Raw genomic sequence first — 26659 nt, 5'->3', positions numbered from 1 at the left:
CGTGCTGTCCCCGCTGTGCTGTCCCCTCACGGCTCCGTGGTGTCGCAGGGACCTGGAGCAGGCGGCCGAGGCGGCCGTGGAGCGCAGGAACGAGGCCGAGATGAGCCTGGTGCTGTCCCGCTGCTCCCCCGGCACCGACAGCGCCCTGGTGGAGAGGCTGAACCGCGCCCGGGCACAGCTCCTCAAAAAGTGACACTGGGGACACGCCGGGGACATCCCGGGGACACTGCAGGGGCAGCCCATGGACAGCACCAGGATGGACACCGGGGGGACACTCCATGGACACCCCAGGGACACCCTGGGGACACCCCAGGACTACCCCATGGATACCCCATGGACACACCAGGGACACCTCCAGGGGCACCCCAAGGACACCCCCAAGGACACCCCCATGGACACCCCCAAGGACACCCCAGGGACACCCCAGAGACACCCCATGGACACCTTGGGGACACACCAGGGACACCCCAGGGACACCCCAGGGACACCCCATGGACACCTTGGGGACACCCCAGGGACACCGCAGGGACACCCCAGGACTACCCCATGGACACCCCAGGGACACCTCTTGGACACCCCAGAGACACCCCAGGGACACCTTGGGGACACCCCAGGGACACCCCAGGACTACCCCATGGATACCCCCAAGGACACCCCAGGGACACCCCAGGGACACCCCAAGGACACCCCCATGGACACCCCCAAGGACATGCTGGGGACACCCCCATGGACATCCTAGGGACACCACCAGGGACAGCCCAGGGACACCCCCAAGGACACTCTGGGGACACCCCAAAGATACCCCCATGGACACACCAGGGACACCCCATGGACACCTTGGGGACACACCAGGGACACCCCATGGACACCCCAGGGACACCCTGGGGACACACCAGGGACACCCCAAGGACACCCCCATGGTCACCCCCAAGGACACTCTGGGGACACTCCATGGACACCCCAGGGACACCCCCAAGGACACCTTGGGGACACCCCAAGGACACCCCAAGGACACTCTGGGGACACCCCCAGGACTACCCCATGGACACACCAGGGACACCTCCAGGGACACCGCAAGGACACCCTGGGGACACCCCAAGGACACCCCCAGCCCCCCTGATGTGTCCCTGTCCCCTGGCAGCTGCTCCCGGCCGTGTCCCTGCTGGATGGGTGGCAGAGGTGGCACCGCTGGGGACAGCAGGGTCCCCGCCCTGCCTGTGCAATAAAGAGAAGAGCTCCGTGTCCTGTGTCACCAAGGAGGGCTGGGGGCATTGGGGACACTGGGATGGGTGGGAGGGGACAGTCGGGGACACAGCAGGGGTTCAGGAGCGGCTCCAGGGGCCTGGAAGGGGAGGTCACCAGGTGTCCCCAAGGGTCACTTGGAGGGACAGTGGGGAGGACATTGGAGGGGCCTTGGGGGGACATTGATGGGGTCCCTGGGGGGACATTGTGAGGATCTTTGCGAGGACACTGGGGGGATGTTGTGGGGATCATTGGAGGGACATTGGAGGTCCCTGGGGGGACATGAGGAGGGTCTTTGGGGGACATTGGGGGGGTCCTTGGGGGGACATTGGGGTGGGTCCCAGGGGGACATTATGGGACATTGTGTGGGTCCCTGGGGAGCATTAGGGGACACTGAGGTGGTCCCTGGGGGACGCTGTGGGACACTGGGGGGGTCCCGGGGGACACTGGAGGGGTCCCGGGGCGACACTGTGGGACACTGGGGGGGGGGGGGTCCCCAGGAGGACATTGAGGGACACTGGAGGGGTCCCAGGGGGACATTGTAGGACACGGTAGGTGTTCCAGGGGGACACTGGGGAGATCCCAGGGGGGACACTGGGGGGGGTCCCTGGGCGACACTGTGGGACACTGGAGGGGTCCCAGGGGGACATTGTGGGACACTGGGGGTGTCCCAGGGGACACTGTGGGGCAGTGTCGGGGGGGGTCCCAGGGGGACACGGGGGACACTGGGTGTTTCCCAGGAGACACTGTGGGACACTGAGGGTGTCCCAGGGGACACTGTGGGACAGTGTCGGGGGGGGGGAGGGGGGTCCCAGGGGGACACTGGGGTGTCCCCGGGGGGACATTGTGGAACACTGGGGGGGTCCCAGGGGGACATTGTGGGAGTCCCAGGGGGACGCTGGGTGCTTCCTAGGGGACACTGAGGGGGTCCCTGTGGGACATTGGGGGTTCCCGTTCCTGCGCCATCTCGCTCGTCCGCCAGAGGGCGCCACATGCCCAGCGAGGCCCCGCCCCATGACGTCACCCCGCGCCCCGCCCCCTGTCCGCGGTGCACTCTGGGCTCGCAGAGATGGCGGCGCTCAGCGCGGGCCGGGCGGCGGCGGCGGTGAGCGGGGGACGGGACACGGGTAGCGAGGGGACAGCGGGCTGAACCGCGGGGACTGAGGGCACGGAACGAGTGGGGACATCGCTCTGGGGGGGGGACAGCGGGTATGGGGGCGCCGGGCAGGGTCAGGGGGGTCAAACGGGGTCTGACCTCTTCGTTCTCTGGGCTAGGAGGGGTCACTGAGGGTGGGAAGGTCCGTGAGGGGTCAGTGAGGGGTGAGAGGGTCAGACGGGTCTGGGGGGGTCCGTGAGGGGTCAGTGAGGGCTGGGAGGTCAGTGAGGGGTGGGAGGTCTGGGGGGGTCCGTGAGGGGGTCAGGGAGGGTTGGGGGGGATCTGAGGGGGTCACTGAGGGCTGGGAGGGTCCGTGAGGGGTCAGTGAGGACTTGGGGCGGTCAGTGAGGGCCGGGCAGGGTCAGTGAGGGGTCAGACGGGTCTGAGTGGTTCAAATGGGTCTGGGGGGATCCGTGAGGGGTCAGATGTGTCTCGGAGGGTCAGTCTGGGGGTTCAGTCGGGTTTGGGGGTCAGTGTGGGGCAGAGTGTGAGGTGAGAGCCGGGGGGCTTCACTTTGGGGGTGGGGGAGTTTCATGCTGGGTTGTGGGGGTGTCATTTTGGGGGTGACATTTTTGGCTCGGGGAGGATTTTGTGTGGGGGGGGCACCCCCTGATGGGGCTCTGTGACCTGTGGGGATTGGGGGGTCCCTGTCTGACCTGTGGGGATTGGGGGTCCCCTCTGTGACCTGTGGGGATTGGGGGGGTCCCCTGTCTGACCTGTGGGGATTGGGGGGCCCCTCTCTGACCTGTGGGGATTGGGGGTTCCCCTCTGTGACCTGAGGGGATTGGGGGTCCCCCTCTCTGACCTGTGGGGATTGGGGATCCCCTCTCTGACCTGTGGGCATTGGGGGGCCCCTCTCTGACCTGTGGGGATTGGGGGGTCCCCTCTCTGACCTGTGGGGATTGGGGGGTCCCCCTCTCTGACCTGTGGGCATTGGGGGTCCCCTCTCTGACCTGTGGGGATTGGGGGGTCCCTCTCTGACCTGTGGGGATTGGGGGGCCCCTCTCTGACCTGTGGGGATTGGGGGGTCCCTGTCTGACCTGTGGGCATTGGGGGTCCCCCTCTCTGACCTGTGGGGATTGGGGATCCCCCTCTTGACCTGTGGGATTGGGGGCCCCCTCTCTGACCTGTGGGGATTGGGGGGTCCCCTCTGTGACCTGTGGGCATTGGGGATCCCCCTCTCTGACCTGTGGGGATTGGGGGGTCCCTCTCTGACCTGTGGGCATTGGGGGGGTCCCCTGTCTGACCTGTGGGGATTGGGGGGCCCCTCTCTGACCTGTGGGCATTGGGGGTCCCCTGTCTGACCTGTGGGGATTGGGGGTCCCTCTCTGACCTGTGGGGATTGGGGGGTCCCCTCTGTGACCTGTGGGATTGGGGGTCCCTCTCTGACCTGTGGGCATTGGGGATCCCCTCTCTGACCTGTGGGCATTGGGGATCCCTCTCTGACCTGTGGGGATTGGGGGTCCCTCTCTGACCTGTGGGGATTGGGGGTCCCCTCTGTGACCTGTGGGCATTGGGATCCCCTCTCTGACCTGAGGGGATTGGGGGTCCCTCTCTGACCTGTGGGGATTGGGGGATCCCCCTCTCTGACCTGTGGGCATTGGGGGTCCCCCTCTCTGACCTGTGGGGATTGGGGTCCCCTCTCTGACCTGTGGGCATTGGGGGGTCCCCTGTCTGACCTGTGGGCATTGGGGGTCCCTCTCTGACCTGTGGCACCCCCAGGGGCTCCTGCGTGCCCAGAGCCTCGGGGCATGGCGGGCGCTGGGCACCTCGGCCGCCCTCCTGCAGCAGGCACAGGCCAAGGTGAGCAGGGGATTTGGGGGGCACAAAAGAGGCTCAGGGGGGAACTTCTGACCCCCCAAAACCCCCTGAGAGGATGGGGGAGGTTTGGGAAAAGGCCTCAGGTGGGGGATATCGGCATGATTCCTTTTTGGGGGGGGGGGTTTTCCAGCCAGAAAATTCCCAGATTCCGTGGGAATATGGCTGAGGGAAGGGCTCGGTGTGACCTTGAGGCGCTGCCCTTCCCTCAGCTCTGCCTGCTGCTGTTTCACATTTGTGCTCTGGACATTTGATTCCAGCTTATTTAAAGCTCCCTGGTTGTGGCTCTCAGTTTTCCTTCTCTCCTTCCCCGTTCCCTCTGGGGGTTGGAGTTTCCCTGGCATTGCTGGCAGGGAATTCCCTGTGCTGGGATTGGGGGGTTCCACAGGGAATTCCAGGCTGGGCCATGAAAATGGGGCTTGGTAAAATTCCAGGGGGTCCTGAGGGCAGGGAGAAGGAATGAAGGGATTTAGGAGCACCAGGCTGTGCTGGAATATTGGGGAAAATTGGATATTGGGGAAATTCCTCCTGGAAAGAGAAATGGGGAATCCTCATTCCTAGATTTGAGTGGGATATTGGGGAAATTCCTGCTAAAAACGGCTGTCAAAAATTCCAGGAGTTCCTGAGGACAGGAGAGGAATGAAGGGATTTAGGACCACTGGGGTATCCTGGATATTGGGGAATTCCTCCTGAAAGAGAAATGGGGAGTCCTCATTCCTAGATTTGGGTGGATTATTAGGAAATTCCTGCTAAAATGGTGTCCAAATTCCATGGATCATGGGACAGGGATGGGTGAGGGGATTTAGGAGCACTGGCTGTGCTGGGAAATTGGGGAAATTCCTCCTGGAAAGAGAAATGGGGAGTCCTCATTCCTAGATTTGGGTGGGATATTGGGGAAATTCCTGCTAAAATGGCTGTGCAAAATTCCAGGAGTTCCTGAGGTCAGGGAGGAGGAATGAAGGGATTTAGGAGCTCTGGGGTGCCCCTGGATATTGGGTTGGATATTGGGGAAATTCCTTCTGGAAGGAAAAGGGGAGAATCCTCATCCCTGGAGATATTTTTGGGTGGGATATTGGGGAAATTCCTCCTAAAATTCCTGTCCAGAGTTCCATGGGATCCTGAGGGCAGGGAGAAGGAATGGGGGGATTTAGGAGCACCAGGCTGTGCTGGAATATGGGGAAAATTGGGTATTGGGAAATTCCTCCTGGAAAGAGAAATGGGGAGTCCCAGCCTTGGAGAGATCTGGGTGGGATATTGGGGAAATTCCTGCTAAAATTCCTGTCCAGAATTCCATGGGATCCTGAGGGCAGGGATGGATGAGGGGATTTAGGAGCACCAGGCTGTGCTGGGAAATTGGGGAAATTCCTCCTGGAAAGAGAAATGGGGAATCCTCATCCCTGGATTTGGGTGGATTATTAGGGAAATTCATGCTAAAATGGCTGTCCAAAATTCCATGGGATCCTGAGGGCAGGGAGAAGGAATGAGGGGATTTAGGAACACCAGGCTGTGCTGGGAAATTGGGGAAATTCCTCCTGGAAAGAGAAATGGGGAATCCTCATCCCTGGATTTGGGTGGGATATTAGGAAAATTCCTGCTAAAAATGCCTGTCCAAAATTCCAGTAGGTCCTGAGGGCAGGGACCAGGAATGAAGGGATTTAGGAGCACCAGGCTGTGCTGGAATATTGGGGAAATTCCTCCTGGAAAGAGAAATGGGGAGTCCTCATCCCTGGATTTGGGTGGGATATTGGGGAAATTCCTGCTAAAATTCCTGTCCAGAATTCCATGGGATCCTGAGGGCAGGGATGGATGAGGGGATTTAGGAACACCAGGCTGTGCTGGAATATTGGGGAAAATTGGATATTGGGGAAATTCCTCCTGGAAAGAGAAATGGGGAATTCTCATCCCTGGAGAGATTTGGGTGGGATATTGAGGAAATTCCTCCTAAAATTCCTGTCCAGAATTCCAGGAGTTCCTGAGGGCAGGGAGAAGGAATGAAGGGATTTAGGAACACCAGGCTGTGCTGAGAAATTGAGGAAATTCCTCCTGGAAAGAGAAATGGGGAGTCCTCATCCCTGGATTTGAGTGGATATTGGGGAAATTCCTGCTAAAAACAGCTGTCCAAAAATTCCATGGGATCCTGAGGGCAGGGAGAAGGAATTGGGGGATTTAGGAGCACTGGGCTGTGCTGGAATATTGGGGAAAATTGGATATTGGGGAAATTCCTCCTGGAAAGAGAAATGGGGAGTCCCCAGCCTTGGAGAGATCTGGGTGGGATATTGGGGAAATTCCTGCTAAAATTCCTGTCCAGAATTCCATGGGATCCTGAGGGCAGGGAGAAGGAATGAAGGGATTTAGGAACACCAGGCTGTGCTGGGAAATTGGGGAAATTCCTCCTGGAAAGAGAAATGGGGAATCCTCATCCCTGGATTTGGGTGGATATTAGGGAAATACATGCTAAAAATGCCTGTCCAAAATTCCAGTAGGTCCTGAAGGCAGGGACCAGGAATGAAGGGATTTAGGAACACTGGGCCCTACCTGGATATTGGGGAAATTCCTCCTGGAAGGAAAAGGGGAGAATCCTCATCCCTGGAGAGATTTGGGTGGGATATTGGGGAAATTCCTGCTAAAATTCCTGTCCAGAATTCCATGGGACAGGGAGAAGGAATGAGGGGATTTAGGAACACCAGGCTGTGCTGGGAGCTCTCAGCAATCCCTCTGGGCACAAGGACAGGGACAGGGATAGGACAAAGGGACACGGCCCCAGGCTGGGCCAGGAGAGGTTTGGATGTCCCCAAGGGTCCCTTGTGGGGACATTGTGGGGGTTTTCCTCCTGTCCAGCCCTGCACAGCCTTGGAGTCCCCATCTCTAGAGGGATTTCCCAGCCCTGTGACACTTGGGGACAATGCTCAGCGGTGGCCTTGGCCCTGCAGGGCTTTCCCATACCCAGACATTCCATGTCCCCATGTCCCCATCACTCCGTGTCCCTGTGGCTGTGACGTGCCTCAGATCCCGGGGGGTCCCATTTTGGGGTGACCCTGCTGTCACCCCCCCAGTCCCAGAGGGCGTTGGGGTGACCCCAGTGTGTCCCTGCAGTCCCACAGGGCTTTGGGGTGACCCTGCTGTCACCTCCCCAGTCCCAGAGGGCTTTGGGGTGACCCCAATGTGTCCCTGCAGTTCCACAGGGCTTTGGGGTGACCCTGCTGTCACCTCCCCAGTCCCACAGGGCTTTGGGGTGACCCTGCTGTCACCCCCCCAGTCCCAGAGGGCGTTGGGGTGACCCCAGTGTGTCCCTGCAGTCCCACAGGGCTGAGGGGACATTCCAGGTGACAATGCTGCCGGGGGACGGCGTGGGCCCGGAGCTCATGCACGCTGTCAAGGAGGTCTTCAAGGTATGGCCTGGCCTGGGGACAGCACAGCAGCTGGCCCTGAGTGTCCTTGAGTGTCCCTAAATGTCCCTGCCTGTCCCTGTGTGTCACTTAGTGTCCCTAAATGTTCCTATGTGTCACTTAGTGTCCCTAAATGTCCCTGTGTGTTCCTCTGTGTCCCTAAATGTTCCCTTGTGTCACTGAGTGTCCCTGCCTGTCCCCGTGTGTCACTGAGTGTCCCTAAATGTCCCTGTGTGTTCCTCTGTGTCCCTAAATGTTCCTTTGTGTCACTGAGTGTCCCTACCTGTCCCTGTGTGTCACTTAGTGTCCCTGAGTGTGTCTAAACCTCCCTGAGTGTCCCTAAATGTCCCTGCCTGTCCCTGTGTGTCCCTTAGTGTCCCTAAATGTTCCTATATGTCACTTAGTGTCCCTAAATGTCCCTGTGTGTTCCTCTGTGTCCCTGTGTGTCACTGAGTGTGTCTAAATCTCCCTGAGTGTCCCTGAGTGTTCCTAAATGTCCCTGAGTGTCCCTGTGTGTCCTGGGCATCCCTAAATCTCTCTGCTTGTCCCTGCATGTTCCTGAGTGTCCCTGAGTGTTCCTAAATGTCCCTGCCTGTCCCTGTGTGTCACTTAGTGTCCCTAAATGTTCCTATGTGTCACTCAGTGTCCCTAAATGTCCCTCTGTATTCCTGAGTGTCCCTGTGTGTCCCTGCAAGTCCCTGTGTGTCTCTGAGTGTCCCCAAATGTCCCTCTGTGTCACTTAGTGTCCTTGAGCATCCCTAAATGTCCCTGCTTGTCCCTGTGGGTCCCTGCTTGTCCTCGTGTCCCCCTGAGCATCCCTAAGTGTCCCTGGTGCCCCTGCTTGTCCCTGAATGTCCCTAAGTGTCCCTGTGTGTCCCTAAATGTCCCTGAGTGTCCCTAAATGTCCCTAAATGTCCCTGCCTGTCCCCATGTGTCACTTAGTGTCCCTAAATGTCCTGTGTGTCCCTGTGTGTCTCTGAGTGTGTCTAAATCTCCCTGAGTGTCCCTAAATGTCCCTACCTGTCCCTATGTGTCACTTAGTGCCCCTGAATGTCCCTGTGTATCTCTCTGTGTCCCTAAATTTCCCTTTGTGTCACTGAGTGTCCCTGCCTGTCCCTGTGTGTCACTTAGTGTCCCTAAATGTTCCTATGTGTCACTTAGTGTCCCTAAATGTCCCTGTGTGTTCCTGAGTGTCCCTGTGTGTCCCTGAGTGTCCCTGAGTGTCCCTAAATGTCCCTGCCTGTCCCCGTGTGTCACTGAGTGTCCCTAAATGTCCCTGTGTGTTCCTGCCTGTCCCTGAGCATCCGTGTGTGTCCCTAAGTGTCCCTAACTGTCACTGTGTGCCACTTAGTGTCCTGGAATGTCCCTGCCTGTCCCTGTGTGTCACTTAGTGTCCCTGAGCATCCCTAAATGTCCCTGTCTGTCCCTGCATGTCCCTGAATGTCCCTTTGTGTCCCTGCGTGTCCCTGTCTGTCCCTGCATGTCCCTGCGTGTCAGTTAGTGTCCCTGCATGTCCCTGTGTGTCTCTGAGCATTCCTGTGTGTCCCTGTGTGTTCCTGAGTGTCCCCAAATGTCCCTCTGTGTCACTTATGTCCTTGAGCATCCCTAAATGTCTCTGTGTGTCCTGTGTGTCCCTAAATGTCCCTGTGTGTTCCTGAGTGTCCCTGCGCATCCCTGCGTGTCCCTGTGTGTCACTTAGTGTCCCTAAATGTCCCTGAGTGTCCCTAAATGTTCCTGTGTGTTCCTGAGTGTCCCTGCTCATCCTGCCTGTCCCTGTGTGTCACTTAGTGTCCCTAAATGTCCCTGAGTGTCCCTAAATGTCCCTGTATGTCCCTGAGTGTCCCTGAATGTCCCTAAGTGTCCCCAAATATCTCTGTGAGTCCCTGAGTGTCCCTGCCTGTCCCTGTGTGTCCCTGGCATCCCTAAGTGTCCCTGGTGTCCCTGCATGTCCCTGAGTGTCCCTGTGTGTTCCTGAGTGTCCCCAAATGTCCTCTGTGTCACTTAATGTCCTTGAGCATCCTAAATGTCCCTGTGGTCCCTGAGTGCCCTAAATGTCCCTGTGTGTCCCTGAGTGTCCCTAAATGTCCCTGAGTGTTCCTGCCTGTCCCTGAATGTCCCTAAGTGTCCCCAAATATCTCTGTGAGTCCCTGAGTGTCCCTGCTTGTCCCTGTGTGTCCCTGAGTGTCCCTGTGTGTCCCTAAATGTCCCTGAGTGTCCCTGTGTGTCACTTAGTGTCCCTAAATGTCCTTGAGTGTCCCTGTATGTTCCTAAATGTCCCTGTGTATTCCTGCTTGTCCCTGTGTGTCCCTAAGTGTCCCCAAGTGTCCCTGTGTGTCCCTGAGTGTCCCCGCGTGTCCCACAGGCAGAGGGTGGGTCCCCATTCCCGGAGGGGTTTGGGATGATTGGATTTGGGATATTGGGGTAATTCCTCCTAAAAATGGCTCTCCAAGGCAGTGGGGGAACCCCCATCCCTGGAGGGATTCCCAGCCCTGTGGAGGTGACACTTGGGGACATCCCAAGGGTGGCCTTGGCAGTGCTGGTGGCACCTCAGAGGGATTTCCCAAGGGAAATGTCCCATCAATATGGTGACCCCTCCTGTCCCTGAGCACGGCCCTGGCTGGCTCAGGACACCCTGTGGTGTCCCCAAGGTGACTGTGGGTGGCCCTGTCCCTGTCACTGTCCCTGTCCCAGGCTGGCAATGTCCCCGTGATCTTTGACGAGCACCACCTGAGCGAGGTGCAGAACACGGCGTCCGAGGAGAAGCTGGACCGGGTGGTGGATTCCATGAAGGAGAGCAAGGTGGCCCTCATTGGTGAGCCCCTGGCCAGCGTGGCCTTGTCCCTGTCCTTGTCACCCCCTGTCACCCCTTGTCCCCTCAGGCTGTGCCAGGGGAGGGTTCTGTGGGATATTGGGACAATCCCCATGTCCTGACCCCGCTCCGTGTCCTGCAGGGAAGATCCACACACCCATGGAGTACAAGGGAGACCTGGCGTCCTATGACATGAGGCTCAGGTGGGGGAGTTAATTAATTAATTCATTAATTAATCATTAATGAGTTATGGGGGAGAGGAAAAGGCTGAGGGATTCCGTGTGGGATGGGAAACAAAATTTCAGTGGGACCCTGAGGGGTCCTGCAGGGGGGGTGGCCCCAGTTGTGTCCCCTGGCACTTGCAGGGGACAGTCCCTGGGGATAAAACATTAATTAATGTTATTATTAATGTCATTATTAATTAATGAGTTATTGGGAGGGAAAATTCCTGAGGGAACATCCATGGCCAGGAGCTGTCCCTGCTCACCCTGGGGTCCTGCAGAGAGGGGTGACCCCAAGGACTTGGACGGGTTTTAATTAATATATAATATTAATTAATGAGTTATTGGGAGGCAAAACTCTGTGGCCAAGAGCTGTCCCTCCTGATTGATCCTTCTTCCCTGGAAATTTTGGAGATGCTGGGGTGGATCCCAGAACTCATCACTGAGCAAACCCTGTTAATTAATAATTAATGAGTTAATTGGGAGGCAAAACTCCATAGCCAAGAGCTGTCCCTGCTGATTGATCCTGCTTCCCTGGAAATTCTGGAGATGCTGGGGTGGATCCCAGAACTCATCACTGGGAAAACCCTGTTAATTAATTATTAATGAGTTATTGGGAAGCCAAACTCCTGAGGGACCGTCCCTGTCCAGGAGCTGTCCCTGCTCACCCTGGGGTCCTGCAGAGAGGGGTGACCCCAAGGACTTGCAGGGGCACAGTCACTGGGGATAAAACATTAATTAATGTTATTATTAATGTCATTATTAATTAATGAGTTATTGGGAGGGAAAATTCCTGAGGGACCATCCCTGGCCAGGAGCTGTCCCTGCTGACTGATCCTGCTTCCCTGGAAATTCTGGAGATGCTGGGGTGGATCCCAGAATTTATCACTGGGAAAACCCTGTTAATTAATAATTAATGAGTTATCGGTCCTGAGGGACCATCCCTGGCCAGGAGCTGTCCCTGCTCACCCTGGGGTCCTGCAGAGGGGGGGTGGCCCTGCTGTGTCCCCTGCGCTCAGAGGGGACACGGTGACCCCGGAGCAGCCCCGGTGACCCTGTCCCCGTGTCCCCCTGTCCCCGTGTCCCCGTGTCCCCCTGTCCCCGTGTCCCCCTGTCCCCGTGTCCCCATGTCCCCATGTCCCCCTGTCCCCATGTCCCCGTGTCCCCGTGTCCCCCTGTCCCCGTGTCCCCGTGTCCCCGTGTCCCCGTGTCCCCGTGTCCCCGTGTCCCCCTGTCCCCGTGTCCCCATGTCCCCCTGTCCCCATGTCCCCCTGTCCCCGTGTCCCCATGTCCCCCTGTCCCCATGTCCCTGTCCCCTGTCCCCCTGTCCCCATGTCCCCTCAGTGTCCCCATGTCCCCCTGTCCCCGTGTCCCCATGTCCCCTTGTCCCCTTGTTCCCTGTGTCCCTGTGCCCCCGTGTCCCCCTGTCCCCGTGTCCCCGTGTCCCCCTGTCCCCATGTCCCCTGTCCTCGTGTCCCCATGTCCCCATGTCCCCATGTCCCCTTGTCTTGTCCCCGTGTCCCCTGTCCCCATGTCCCCGTGTCCCCTTGTCCCCGTGTCCCCTTGTCCCCTGTCCCCATGTCCCCCTGTCCCCATGTCCCCCTGTCCCCGTGTCCCTGTCCCCATGTCCCCCTGTCCCCCGTCCCCCCTGTCCCCATGCCCCCGTGTCCCCTGTCCCCATGTCCCCCTGTCCCCATGTCCCCATGTCCCCCTGTCCCCCTGTCCCCTGTCCCCATGTCCCCGTGTCCCCATGTCCCCATGTCCCCGTGTCCCCATGTCCCCGTGTCCCCATGTCCCCCTGTCCCCCTGTCCCCATGTCCCCGTGTCCCCTCTTCCCCCCTGTCCCTCTGTCCCCATGTCCCCCCCTGTCCCATGTCCCTGTGTCCCCATGTCCCCCTGTCCCCGTGTCCCCGTGTCCCCATGTCCCCCTGTCCCCGTGTCCCCATGTCCCCGTGTCCCCGTGTCCCCATGTCCCCGTGTCCCCATGTCCCCCTGTCCCCCTGTCCCCTTGTCCCCCTGTCCCCGTGTCCCCGTGTCCCCGTGTCCCCAGGAGGAAGCTGGACCTGTTTGCCAACGTGGTGCACGTCAAGAGCCTCTCGGGTTACCAGACCCGGCACAACAACCTGGACCTGGTGATCATCCGCGAGCAGACCGAGGGCGAGTACAGCTCCCTGGAGCACGAGGTGGGACATGGGCACAGCCTGGCACAGCTGGCAGTGCCACCTGGCGTGGGCACAGCTCCAGGGGGTCCTCAGAGTCCCCAAAGGGCTCCAGGGGGTCCTCAGAGTCCCCAAAGGGGCTCCAGGGGGTCCTCAGAGTCCCCTAAAGGGATCCAGGGGGTCCTCAGAGTCCCCAAAGGGATCCAGGGGGTCCCCCCAAAGGGCTCCAGGGAATCCTCAGAGTCCCCAAAGGGATCCAGGGAATCCTCAGAGTCCCCAAAGGGGCTCCAGGGGGTCCTCAGAGTGTCCTAAAGGGATCCAGGGGGTCCTCAGAGTCCTGAAGGGGCTCCAGGGAATCCTCAGAGTCCCCAAGGGATCCAGGGGGTCCTCAGAGTCCCCAAGGGGATCCAGGGAATCCTCAGAGTTCCCTAAAGGGATCCAGGGGGTCCTCAGAGTCCCCAAAAGGGCTCCAGGGGGTCCTCAGAGTCCTAAAGGGGCTCCAGGGCGTCCCCCCATAGGGCCTCCAGGGGGTCCTCAGAGTCCCCTAAAGGGGCTCCAGGGGTCCTCAGAGTGTCCTAAAGGGGCTCCAGGGGGTCCTCAGAGTCCCCAGAGGGATCCAGGGGGTCCTCAGTGTCCTAAAGGGCTCCAGGGGATCCTGAGTCCCCAAAGGGTTCCAGGGGGTCCCCCCAAAGGGCTCCAGGGAGCCCTCAGAGTCCCCAAAGGGGCTCCAGGGGGTCCTCAGAGTCCCCAAAGGGGCTCCAGGGGGTCCTCAGAGTCCCCAAAGGGCTCCAGGGAATCCTCAGAGTCCCCTAAAGGGATCCAGGGGGTCCTCAGAGTCCCCTAAAGGGCTCCAGGGGGTCCTCAGAGTCCTAAAGGATCCAGGGGGTCCTCAGAGTCCCCTAAAGGGCTCCAGGGGGTCCTCAGAGTCCCCAAAGGGATCCAGGGGGTCCTCAGAGTCTTGAAGGGGCTCCAGGGCGTCCTCAGAGTCCCCAAAGGGCTCCAGGGAATCCTCAGAGTCCCCAAAGGGCTCCAGGGGGTCCCAGAGTCCCCTAAAGGGCTCCAGGGGGTCCTCAGAGTCCCCAAAAGGGGCTCCATGGGGTCCCCCCAAAGGGCTCCAGGGGGTCCTCAGAGTCCCCAAAGGGCTCCAGGGAGTCCTCAGAGTCCCCTAAAGGGATCCAGGGAATCCTCAGAGTCCCCTAAAGGGGCTCCAGGGGGTCCTCAGAGTCCCCTAAAGGGATCCAGGGAATCCTCAGAGTCCCCTAAAGGGGCTCCAGGGGGTCCTCAGAGTCCCCAAAGGGCTCCAGGGGGTCCTCAGAGTCCCCAAAGGGATCCAGGGGGTCCTCAGAGTCCCCAAAGGGGCTCCAGGGGGTCCCCCTAAAGGAGCTCCAGGGGGTCCTCAGAGTCCCCAAAAGGGCTCCAGGGGGTCCTCAGAGTCCCCAAAGGGATCCAGGGGGTCCTCAGAGTGTCCTAAAGGGATCCAGGAGAGCAGGAGAGGAAAGGGGAAAAAAAGGGGAAAAAATGGAAAAAGGAATGGTTGGGTTTTAGGGATGGGGATCAGGGATTGTAAAAAAAGGAGACAGGAGCCAGGGAATGGCTCCAGGTAGGAAAAGTGGAAATTGGGTTGGGATCTTGGCAAGGAATTCCTGCCTGGAATGGGATTCCCAGATTTGCTGGATCCCTGGCAGTGCCCAAGCCAGGCTGGATCCATCTGGGACAGTGGGAGCTGTCCCTGCCCGTGGATGGGGTGGGAATGGATGGGATTGAAGATTTTTCTAACCCAAACCATTCCAGGATTGTGGAGCTCTTTTGCTCTGGCAGAGCTGGGAATGTTCCCCTGGAGAAGGGAAAATTCCAGGGAATGCTCAGAGTTCCTGCAGGGGCTCCAGGAGAGCTGGAGAGGGACTGGGGACAAGGCCTGGCAGGGACAGGAGCCAGGGAATGGCTCCCACTGGGAAAGGGGAGATTGGGCTGGGATCTTGGAAGGAATTGCTGGCTGGGCTGGAATTCCCAGATTTGCTGTGGCTGCCCCTGGATCCCTGGCAGTGCCCAAGGCCAGGCTGGACACTGGGGTTGGATCCATCTGGGACAGTGGGAGGGGTCCCTGCCCATGGAGGGGATAGTGGGAATGGGATGGGATTGAAGGTCAATTCCCACCCAAATCATTCAGAGGCCCCTCTGCTCTGGAGCCAGGCTGGCAGAGCTGGGAATGTTCCCCTGGAGAAGGGAAAATTCCAGGGAATGCTCAGAGTTCCTGCAGGGGCTCCAGGAGAGCTGGAGAGGGATTGGGGACAAGGGATGGAGGGACAGGAGCCAGGGAATGGCTCCAAGTAAGAAAAGTGGAAATTGGGCTGGGATCCTGGCAAGGAATTCCTGGCTGGGATGGAATTCCCATAAAATTCCCAAGCCCTGGATCCCTGGCAGTGCCAAGGCCAGGCTTGGATGGATCTGGATCCACCAGGGATGGTGGGATGGGATGAGCTCCAAGGTCTCTCCATGATTCCCTGCTCAGCACCCTCAGGTCCTGCCTGGAATTTGGGAATATTTTGGGGACAGGAACACACCCAGCCCCTGGGGACATTGGGGACATTGGGGACAGTGACACACGGATTGTCCTGCGTGAACCCTGGCCTGAGTGGAGACACCCGTGGGAGGAGAGCTGGGCTGAGATTAAAACAAATTAATAACTGAAACAAAATGATGATGATGAAACAATTCAGTAATTGAAACGAAATTATGGTGATTAGAAAAATTAATAATAAGATATGATGATAGAAACATAATTGAAACAAAGTGATGATGAGAACAATTCAATAATTGAAACAAAATGGTGATGATGAGAACAATTCAATAATTGAAACGAAATTATGGTGATTAGAAAAATTCAATAATTGAAACAAAATTATGATGATAAAAATTCAGTAATTGAAACAAAATGGTGATGATGAGAATAATTCAATAATTGAAACAAAATGGTGATGATTAGAATAATGCAATAATTGAAAAAAATTATGGTGATGATTAGAACAATTCAATAATTGAAACGAAATTATGGTGATTAGAAAAATTCAATAATTGAAACAAAATGGTGATGATGAGAATAATTTAATAATTGAAACAAAATTGGTGATTAGAAAAATTCAGTAATTGAAGCAAAATGGTGATGATTAGAATAATGCAATAATTGAAAAAAATTATGGTGATGATTAGAACAATTCAATAATTGAAACAAAATGGTGATGATAATTCAATAATTGAAACAAAATGGTGATGATTAGAAAAATTCAGTAATTGAAGCAAAATGGGTGATTAGAAAATCAATAATTGAAAAAATTATGGTGATGATTAGAAAAATTCAAAAATTTGAAAACAAAATGGTGATGATGAGAGTAATTCAATAATTAAATCAGAGTGGTGATGATGATGATGAGAAAAACTCAATAATTGAAACAAGATGATGATGATAATTCAGTAATTGAAACAAAGTGGTGATGATTACAAAAATTTAATAATTGAAACAAAATTATGATAACGATAAGAACAATTCAATAATTGAAAAAAATTATAATGATGATAACAATTCAGTAATTGAAACAAAATGATGATGGTGATGATAACAATTCAGTAATTGAAACAAAATGATGATGGTGATGAGAACAATTTAATAATCGAAACAAAATGGTGATGATAAGAAATATAGTAATTGGAATAAAATTTTAATGCTAAGAAATATTTAATTGTAAAAATCCCAATGATAGGAAGTAATAATAAATATAGATACGAGTAAGAATAATAGATGTAACAATGCATGTAACACATAAATGTGGTCAATAATAATTAATAATAATTATAATGGTAATAATAATAGTAATAATGAATGTCATGATAAGGAGAGGGAAGGGGTATTATTATTAATAATAATAATGATAATGATAGGGAAGGGAAGATAGTTATTATTAATAGTAACAATAATAATAGGAGAGGGAAGATAATATAATATTAAATAATAAAATTATTAAGATTAATAATATTGATAATATTAATAAAATAATAATAATAATAATAATAATAATAATAATAATAATAATAAGGCAGGTAAGAGAGGCCAGAGCAGGCTGGGTGGCCGTGCCCAGGCTGGGTGTGAGGCCCATGCAGGGTGGCAGTGCCCAGGCTGAGGCCCATGCAGGATGGCCGTGCCCAGGCTGGGTGACCATGCCCAAGCAGGGTGGCAGTGCCCAGACAGTGTGGCCGTGCCCAGGCAGGGTGGCCGTGCCCAGGCTGGGTGGCCGTGCCCGGGCTGGGTGGCCGTGCCCATGCTGGGGTGGCCGTGCCCAGGCTGGGGTGGCCGTGCCCAGGCGTGGGTGGCCGTGCCCGGGCAGGGGTGGCCTGCCCAGGCTGGGTGGCGGCCAGGCTGGGTGGCCGTGCCCAGGGCTGGGTGGCCGTGCCCAGGCTGGATGGCCGTGCCCGGCAGGGTGGCCGTGCCCAGGCTGAGGTGCCCATGCAGGGTGGCCGTGCCCAGGCTGGGTGGCCGTGCCCAGGCTGGGTGGCCGTGCCCATGCAGGGTGGCCGTGCCCAGGCTGAGGTGGCCGTGCCCATGCAGGGTGGCCGTGCCCATGCTGGGTGGCCGTGCCCATGCTGGGGTGGCCGTGCCCATGCAGGGTGGCCGTGCCCATGCAGGGTGGCCGTGCCCAGGCTGGGTGTGCAGGCCCATGCAGGTGGCGTGCCCATGCAGGGTGGCGTGCCAGGCTGGGTGTGCCCATGCTGGGGTGGCCGTGCCCATGCTGGGTGGCCGTGCCCATGCAGGATGGCCGTGCCCAGGCTGGGTGGCCGTGCCCATGCAGGGTGGCCGTGCCCAGGCTGGGTGTGAGGCCCATGCAGGGTGGCCGTGCCCATGCTGGGTGGCTGTGCCCATGCAGGGTGGCCGTGCCCATGCTGGGGTGACCGTGCCCATGCAGAGTGGCCATGCCCAGCTGAGGTGGCCGTGCCATGCAGGTGGCCGTGCCCAGACAGAGTGGCCGTGCCCCTGAGTGCCATGAGGTGGCGTGCCCATGCAGGTGGCCTGCCCATGCAGGGTGGCCATGCCCAGCGTGGCTGTGCCCATGCAGGGTGGCAGTGCCCATGCTGGGGTGGCAGTGCCCAGGCTGGGGTGGCCGTGCCCAGGCTGGGTGTGAGGCCCAGACAGGGTGGCCGTGCCCAGACAGGGTGGCAGTGCCAGGCTGTGACACCCCCGTGTCCCCAGAGTGCCAAGGGCGTGATCGAGTGCCTCAAGATCATCACCAGGGCCAAGTCCCAGCGCATCGCCAAGTTCGCCTTCGACTACGCCACCAAGAAGGGCCGGGCCAAGGTCACAGCTGTGCACAAGGCCAACATCATGTGAGTGCCACTGTCACCCCTGTCCCCTCAGCTGGCAGGGCTGGAGGGGAAAGGCTGCAAGGTGGAAATCAAAAAGATTGGGGTGAGGGCTTGGGATGGAATTCCTGGCTGGGATGGGATTCCCAGAGCAGCTCTGGCTGCCCCTGCATCCCTTGGCAGTGTCCAAGGCAGCCTGGCATGGTGGGAAGGGTCAATAAACTTCAAGGTCCCTCTCCACCCAAACCATTCCAGAATTGTGGAGCCCCTCTGGTCTGGGAGAGCTGGGAATGTTCCCCTGGAGAAGGGAAAATTCCAGGGAATGCTCAGAGTCCCTGCAGGGGCTCCAGGAGAGCTGGAGAGGGACTGGGGACAAGGCCTGCAGGGACAGGAGCCAGGGAATGGCTCCCACTGGGAAAGGGGAGATTGGGCTGGGATCTTGGCAAGGAATTGCTGGCTGGGCTGGAATTCCCAGATTTGCTGGGGCTGCCCCTGGATCCCTGGCAGTGCCCAAGCCAGGCTGGATCCATCTGGGACAGTGGGAGCTGTCCCTGCCCATGGATGGGGTGGGAATGGATGGGATTGAAGGTGTTTTCCAACCCAAACCATTCCAGGATTGTGGAGCTCTTTTGCTCTGGGAGAGCTGGGAATGTTCCCCTGGAGAAGGGAAAATTCCAGGGAATGCTCAGAGTCCCTGGAGGGGCTCCAGAGCTGGAGAGGGACTGGGGACAAGGAATGGAGGGACAGGAGCCAGGGAATGGCTCCCACTGGGAAAGGGGAGATTGGGCTGGGATCTTGGCAAGGAATTGCTGGCTGGGATGGAATTCCCAGAAAATTCCCAAGCCCTGGATCCCTGGCAGTGCCCAAGGCCAGGCTGGATGGATCTGCATCCACCAGGGATGGTGGGATGGGATGAGCTCCAAGGTCTCTCCATGATTCCATGCTCAGCACCCTCAGGTCCTGCCTGGAGCAGTGGAATCTGGGAATATTTTGGGACAGGAACACACCCGTGGATCCCTGGCAGTGCCCAAGGCCAGGCTGGACATGGAGGATTGGAGTGAGGGAGATGAGGATTTCCCTGGGATTGGGGTTTTTCCCTCCCTCTGCTCCCAGCCAGCAGTGAGCAGGGTGGCACATTTATTTCTCACATTTATTGAGAAATCAGTGCCCAGATATTCCCATTCCATAACAACCCTGTCCCCAAGGATTGTGGCATCATTCCTGCAGAATCCCAAGCTCTGGAATCATTGATGGGAGCACCTGGGACAAATCCCCTTCCCACCAGGGAGAGGGGGGAAAAGCAGCATGAGGAGCCCCAAAGGGTGTCCCAGATCCCAGTTCCTGCTGGATCCTGCAGCCTTTGGGATCTCCCAACCGTGGCTGGTGTTCCCGTGCAGGAAGCTGGGCGATGGGCTGTTCCTGCAGTGCTGCAAGGAGGTGGCCGAGCTGTACCCCAAGATCAAGTTCGACACCATGATCATCGACAACTGCTGCATGCAGGTGAGCCACGCCCCCCGGGATGGCCACGCCCCCGGGACGGCCACGCCCCCGGGATGGCCACGCCCCTGGGAAGGCCGCGCCCCCGGGATGGCCACGCCCCCTCGGGAAGGCCACGCCCCTGAGCGGGTCCCCATCCCTTGTCCCTGTCCCTGCTCCCTTCCCAACCCCCTCTGAGCAGCTGGAACCTCCAGGCCTGGGAATTAAAATTCCCCTTTAAATCCCTAAAGATTCCTCTTTAAATCCCTAAAAATTCCCCTTTAAATCCCTAAAAATTCCCCTTTATATCCCTAAAAATTCCCCTTTAAATCCCTAAAAATTCCCCTTTATATCCCTAAAAATTCCCCTTTATATCCCTAAAAATTCCCCTTTATATCCCTAAAAATTCCCCTTTAAATCCCTAAAAATTCCCCTTTATATCCCTAATAATTCCCCTTTATATCCCTAAAAATTCCCCTTTATATCCCTAAAAATTCCCCTTTAAATCCCTAATAATTCCCCTTTATATCCCTAATAATTTCCCTTTAAATCCCTAACAAATCCCTTTTATATCCCTAAAAATTTCCCTTTAAATCCCTAAAATCTCCCCTTTATATCCCTAAAAATTCCCCTTTATACCCCTAAAAATTCCTCTTTAAATCCCTAATAATTCCCCTTCACATCCCTAAAAACTCCTCAATCCCCTCTCTGCTGCCCCAGGTTCCTGCAGCCTCACTGGGGCTGGATGTGTTTCTATCCCTAAAAATTTCCCTTTAAATCCCTAAAATCTCCCTTTATATCCCTAAAAATTCCCTTTTAAATCCCTAAAAATTCCCTTTTTTATCCCTAAAAATTCCCTTTCACACCCTTAAAATCTCCCCTTTATATCCCTAATAATTCCCCTTTAAATCCCTAAAAATTCCCCTTCACATCCCTAAAAACTCCTCAATCCCCTCTCTGCTGCCCCAGGTTCCTGCAGCCTCACTGGGGCTGGATGTGTTTCTATCCCTAAAAATTCCCCTTTATATCCCTAAAAATTCCCCTTTATATCCCTAAAAATTCCCCTTTATATCCCTAAAAATTCCCCTTTAAATCCCTAAAAATTCCCCTTTAAATCCCTAATAATTCCCCTTTATATCCCTAAAAATTCCCCTTTAAATCCTAAAATTTCCTGTTTAAATCCCTAACAATTCCCTTTTATATCCCTAAAAATTCCCCTTTATATCCCTAAAAATTCCCCTTTAAATCCCTAAAAATTCCCCTTTAAATCTCTAATAATTCCCCTTTACATCCCTAAAAATTCCTCTTTAAATCCCTAAAAATTCCCCTTCAGTCCCTAAAAGCTCCCCAGCCCCTCTGTGGTGCCCAGGCAGTCCCAAGCATGGCACGATCTGCCTTGGAGACCCCTCGGATCTCACCCATCCCCAGCACCCCTGGGCTCTGCCCGCTGTGCCAGGCTGGGTGCCAGGCTGGCTGCCAGGCCTCAGTGCCCCATTGCCGTGCCAGCTGGTGCAGAACCCGTACCAGTTTGACGTGCTGGTGATGCCCAACCTGTACGGCAACATCGTGGACAACCTGGCGGCGGGGCTGGTGGGCGGCGCGGGCGTCGTGCCCGGCGAGAGCTACAGCGCCGAGTACGCCGTCTTCGAGATGGTGAGCAAGGATGGGCACCCCTGGGTGGGGCACCATCCCCGAGGCTGGCAGGGTGGCACCACCCTGTCACCGTGCCCTGTGTCCCCACAGGGAGCCCGGCACCCCTTTGCCCAGGCCGTGGGCAGGAACATCGCCAACCCCACGGCCATGCTGCTCTCGGCCTCCAACATGCTGCGGCACCTCAAGTACGTGCTGGGCTGCCCAGGGAGGGGTTTGGGGGGTTTTGGGGGGCTCCTGAGGGGCTGACCCCCTGCTTACCCCCCTTTTTCCAGCCTGGAATACCACTCCAACATGATCTCGGACGCGGTGAAGAAGGTGATCAAAGGTGGAAAAGTGAGTGTGGGGCAGTGGGGAGGGCTGGTGGGGCCTGGGTCACCTTCTCTGGCTGCTCTCTTCTTCCCAGCTGCAATTCTGCTTCCTCTCCTCCCAGCTGCAATTTGGGTTCCTCTCCTCTCTCCAGCTGCAATTTGGGTTCTTTTCCTCTTCCCAGCTGCAATTCTTGGATCTTTTCCTCTTCCCAGCTGCAATTCTGCTTCCTCTCCTCTTCCCAGCTGCAATTCTGGTTCCTCTCCTCTTCCCAGCTGCAATTCTGGTTCCTCTCCTCTCTCCAGCTGCAATTTGGGTTCTTTTCCTCTTCCCAGCTGCAGTTCTGCTTCCTCTCCTCTCTCCAGCTGCAATTTGGGTTCTTTTCCTCTTCCCAGCTGCAATTCTGCTTCCTCTCCTCTCTCCAGCTGCAATTCTGCTTCCTCTCCTCTCTCCAGCTGCAATTCTGCTTCCTCTCCTCTTCCCAGCTGCAATTCTTGGATCTTTTCCTCTTCCCAGCTGCAATTCTGCTTCCTCTCCTCCTCCCAGCTGCAATTTGGGTTCTTTTCCTCTCTCCAGCTGCAATTCTGGTTCCTCTCTTCTTCCCAGCTGCAATTCTGCTTCCTCTCCTCTCTCCAGCTGCAATTTGGGTTCTTTTCCTCTTCCCAGCTTCAATTCTTGGATCTTTTCCTCTTCCCAGCTGCAATTCTGGTTCCTCTCCTCTCTCCAGCTGCAATTTGGGTTCCTCTCCTCTTCCCAGCTGCAATTCTTGCATCTTTTCCTCTTTCCAGCTGCAATTCTGCTTCCTCTCCTCTCTCCAGCTGCAATTTGGGTTCTTTTCCTCTTCCCAGCTGCAATTCTTGGATCTTTTCCTCTTCCCAGCTGCAATTCTGGTTCCTCTCCTCTCTCCAGCTGCAATGCCAGGCCCACAGCTGTGTCCAGCCCCCGTGGTCATGTCCTGGCCCTGGAGGGATTTCTGGCAGGGCTGGGGGATCCTCCATGGCTTTGTCTCCATTTGAGTTCTTGGTAGGGACCTTCCATGGCCCCATTCCCACCCCAGGTCCTGGCAGGGCTCTCAGGGACCTTCCCATGTTCCCATTCCCACCCCAGGTCCTGGTATGGTTCACAAGGGATGTTCCACAGCCCCGTTCCCACCCCAGGTCCTGGAAGGACTCTCAGGGTGTTCCACAGCCCCATCTCCACCCTAAATCCTTACAGGGCTCTCAGGGACCTGTCCATGTTCCCGTTCCCACCCCAGGTCCTGGCAGGGCTCTCAGGGACCTTCCCATGTTCCTGTTCCCACCACAGGTCCTGGAAGGACTCTCAGGGTGTTCCACAGCCCCATCTCCACCCTAAATCCTTACAGGGCTCTCAGGGATCTCTCCATGTCCCCATTCCCACCCCAGGTCCTGGCAGGGCTCTCAGGGACCTTCCCATGTTCCCATTCCCACCCCAGGTCCTGGTATGGTTCTCAAGGGATGTTCCACAGCCCCGTTCCCACACCAGAGCTCTCGGGGATCTGTCCATGTCCCTGTTCCCACCCCAGGTCCTGGCAGGGCTCTCAAGGGACATTCCACAGCCCCACTGCCACCCCAGGGCTCTGAGGGATCTCTCCATGTCCCCATTCCCACCACAGGTCCTGGCAGGGCTCTCAGGGACCTTCTCATGTTCCCATTCCCACCCCAGGTCCTGGTATGGTTCACAAGGGATGTTCCACAGCCCCATTGCCACCCCAGGTCCTGGCAGGGTTCTGAGGGACCTTCCCATGTTCCTGTTCCCACACCAGGTCCTGGCAGGGCTCTCAAGAGATGTTCCACAGCCCCATTGCAACCCCAGGGCTCTGAGGGACCTGTCCATGTTCCCATGTCCACCCCAGGTCCTGGAAGGACTCTCAGGGTGTTCCACAGCCCCATCTCCACCCTAAATCCTTACAGGGCTCTGAGGGACTTGTCCATGTTCCTGTTCCCACCCCAGGTCCTGGCAGGGCTCTCAGGGACCTTCCCATGTTCCCATGTCCACCCCAGGTCCTGGTATGGTTCTCAAGGGATGTTCCACAGCCCCGTTCCCACACCAGAGCTCTCGGGGATCTGTCCATGTCCCTGTTCCCACCCTAGGTCCTGGCAGGGCTCTCAGGGATGTTCCACAGCCCCACTGCAACCCTAGGTCCTGGCAGGGCTCTCAAGGTGACATTCCACAGCCCCACTGCCACCCCAGGGCTCTGAGGGACCTGTCCATGTTCCCATTCCCACCCCAGGTCCTGGAAGGACTCTCAGGGTGTTCCACAGCCCCATCTCCACCCTAAATCCTTACAGGGCTCTCAGGGACCTGTCCATGTCCCCATTCCCACCCCAGGTCCTGGCAGGGCTCTCAGGGATATTCCACAGCCCCATCTCCACCCTAAATCCTTGCAGGGCTCTCAGGGACCTGTCCATGTCCCCATTCCCACTCCAGGTCCTGGCAGGGCTCTCAGGGACCTTCCCATGTTCCCATTCCCACCCCAGGTCCTGGTATGGTTCACAAGGGATGTTCCACAGCCCCGTTCCCACCCCAGGTCCTGGCAGGGCTCTCAGGGTGTTCCACTGCCCCATCTCCACCCTAAATCCTTACAGGGCTCTGAGGGACCTGTCCATGTCCCCATTCCCACCCCAGGTCCTGGCAGGGCTCTCAGGGACCTTCCCATGTTCCCATGTCCACCCCAGGTCCTGGTATGGTTCACAAGGGATGTTCCACAGCCCCGTTCCCACCCCAGGTCCTGGCAGGGCTCTCAAGGGACATTCCACAGCCCCATTGCCACCCCAGGGCTCTGAGGGACCTGTCCATGTTCCCATTCCCACCCCAGGTCCTGGAAGGACTCTCAGGGACCTGCCCATGTCCCCATTCCCACCCCAGGTCCTGGCAGGGCTCTCAGGGATATTCCACAGCCCCACTGCAACCCCAGGTGCTGGCAGGGGCTTGTCCATGTTCCCATTCCCACCCCAGGTCCTGGCAGGGCTCTCAAGGGACATTCCACAGCCCCATTGTCACCCCAGTGCTCTCAGGGACCTGTCCATGTTCCTGTTCCCACCGCAGGTCCTGGCAGGGCTGTGGAGGGTCCCTGCTGCCTCTCTCTGCTCCCCTGTCCCTGTCCCAGCCGTTGTTCACCAGAGCCTTTCCCCGTTTCTCCCCTCCCTGTGTTGGATTTGCAGGTCCGGACCCGGGACCTGGGCGGTTACTCCACCACCTCCGACTTCGTCAAGTCCGTCATTGACAACCTGCACCCCAACTATGGGGCCTAGACCCCCCCTGCACCCCAACTATGGGGCTCAGACCCCCCAGCAGCTCCCCCTGCACCCCAACTATGGGGCTTAGCCCCTCCCCAAACCCCTCCCAGCCCCACAGGGAGGAACTCCAGGAACCTTCACCCTTCCCCAGCCCCACAGGAGGCGACCAGTGCAGAGTTTGGGATGTTCTGGGTGGTTCTGGGGGGATGTGGCAGCGACCCAAAATCATTGGCAGCTCATTGGGACCCCCCACTATGGCTCTGGGACCCCCCCATTCCCATGGGATCCCCATTACTGGATTATCATTGCTGTGGGACCAGTGGGATTCTCAGATCCCTGACTTTGGGATCCCCATTTCTATGGGAACCCTGACTACAGGACCCTCCCTTTTCCATGGGGTCATTCTGACTGTTGGACCAGTGGGAATTGTGGGATCCCTGTGAGAATGGGACCTTGGATTGTGGGACCCCGTTCCCATGGGATCCCTGACTGTGGGACCCCCATTCCCATGGGATCCCTGTGACTGTGGGACCCCCATTCCCATGGGATCCCTGACTGTGGGACCCCCATTTCCATGGAATCCCTGACTGTAGGACCCCCCCCCCATTTCTATGGGATCATTCTGACTGTTGGACCAGTGGGATTTGTGGGATCCCTGTGAGAATGGGACCTTGGATTGTGGGACCCCCCCCCCCCATTTCTATGGGATCATTCTGACTGTTGGACCAGTGGGAATTGTGGGATCCCTGTGAGAACGGGATTGTGGGAACCCCATCCCCAGGGAACCCCTGTAACTGTTGGACCAGTGTGGGATTTTTGTGGGACCCCATTTCCATGGAATCCCTGACTGTAGGACCCTCCCTCCCCATTTCTATGGGATCATTCTGACTGTTGGACCAGTGGGATTTTGTGGGATCCCTGTGAGAACAGGACCTCAGACTTTGGGAACCCCATCCCCAGGGAACCCCTGTAACTGTTGGACCAGTGTGGGATTTTTGTGGGACCTCCATTCCCATGGGATTCCCAGTTTGGGACCTCCATTCCCGTGGGACCCATCCCCTGCAGCTTTCAGCAATAACCAGGGTGCCACCCCCCACCCTGCACCCCCTTGGCAGCTGCTGGCACAGGGTCCCCACGCCGTGGGGTGACCCTGGGACACTCCAGCCCTGGCACAGGGTGGGGGGGTGACCCTGTGCCCCCCAGTCCATGGGCATTGGGGAGCTGGGGGCCGATCCCGTAACGCTGTGCCCGTGGGGCCGGGCCTGGTGCCACCCCGGGCAGTGCCATGGTGCGTGTGCTCTGTACTCTGCTTTGCTAATAAAGGGTCCAACGCTTCCCTGCAGCCCTGCCCTGCCCGGGGGGGGGAGCCGGGGCAGCTTTTGGGGTGCAGGGGGGGCAATGCTGCCCTGCCCTGGGGGCACCCGGGGCTGCTGAGCTGGGGGGCAACGCTGGAACCAGAGCCCAACGGGACTGTGGGGCAGAGGGGTCAGCAGCCCCTCCACGTGTCCCCAAGGCACAGGGACAGCTTTGGGGGTGCAGAGGGCTCCAGGGAGCCCAAGCCCAGCCTGGGGGCCGGGGGGACCCCGATTTTGCAGGTCCCCCCCGTTGGTGCCCCCCTAACCTGTGGTCTCCTTGCAGGTGCGCACGGCGGACATGGGGGGCTACTCCACCTCCATGGATTTCACCCAGGCCGTGATAGATGCCCTGGAGGTGCAGTGACCTCAGCCCCGCCCCTGGCGACTCCAATAAAGTGGCCTCAGGTGTGACCGTGCTGCTGTCGGTGTCCCCCGGGGCCGGGCAGGCTGCTGGTGACAGGGTGACCCCCGTGGG

General features: G+C 57.1%; 2 protein-coding genes across 5 annotated transcripts in view; both read left to right on the top strand.

Moving 5' to 3' along the window:
• VPS16 (VPS16 core subunit of CORVET and HOPS complexes) overlaps window positions 1–673 on the top strand; it is a 33729-nt gene extending 33056 nt beyond the window's left edge. The window contains exons 24-25 of one of the 3 annotated variants that reach the window (XR_010440014.1): window positions 49–298; window positions 446–673. Coding sequence is in view for 1 of the 3 variants with exons in the window: in XM_064712105.1 (XP_064568175.1) it covers window positions 49–193 (145 nt within the window). In the remaining 2 variants the exon portion in view is untranslated. Of the gene's footprint in view, window positions 1–48; window positions 381–445 lie in introns of those variants that run through there. The other 2 variants (XR_010440015.1, XM_064712105.1) reach the window with 2 other exon arrangements.
• A 1603-nt stretch (window positions 674–2276) lies between these two features.
• Window positions 2277–26595, top strand: IDH3B (isocitrate dehydrogenase (NAD(+)) 3 non-catalytic subunit beta). 2 transcript variants are annotated; one of them, XM_064712109.1, is made up of 12 exons: window positions 2277–2347; window positions 4121–4201; window positions 7513–7605; window positions 10294–10414; window positions 10554–10614; window positions 12683–12815; window positions 18028–18161; window positions 19535–19637; window positions 21120–21266; window positions 21357–21451; window positions 21539–21599; window positions 26468–26595. In XM_064712109.1, exons 1-12 carry the CDS (start codon window positions 2312–2314, stop codon window positions 26546–26548), a joined length of 1146 nt encoding a protein of 381 aa, XP_064568179.1. In that variant the 5' UTR covers window positions 2277–2311; the 3' UTR covers window positions 26549–26595. The 2 variants fall into 2 exon arrangements, with proteins under 2 accessions (XP_064568179.1, XP_064568178.1); XM_064712108.1 differs by lacking the exon at window positions 26468–26595 and adding an exon at window positions 24755–26171.
• The last annotated feature ends 64 nt before the right edge of the window (window positions 26596–26659 follow it).

Source organism: Zonotrichia leucophrys, chromosome 4, assembly GCF_028769735.1.
Source record: "Zonotrichia leucophrys gambelii isolate GWCS_2022_RI chromosome 4, RI_Zleu_2.0, whole genome shotgun sequence".
Lineage (NCBI taxonomy): Eukaryota > Metazoa > Chordata > Aves > Passeriformes > Passerellidae > Zonotrichia > Zonotrichia leucophrys.
This window is presented reverse-complemented; position numbering and strand designations above follow the sequence as displayed.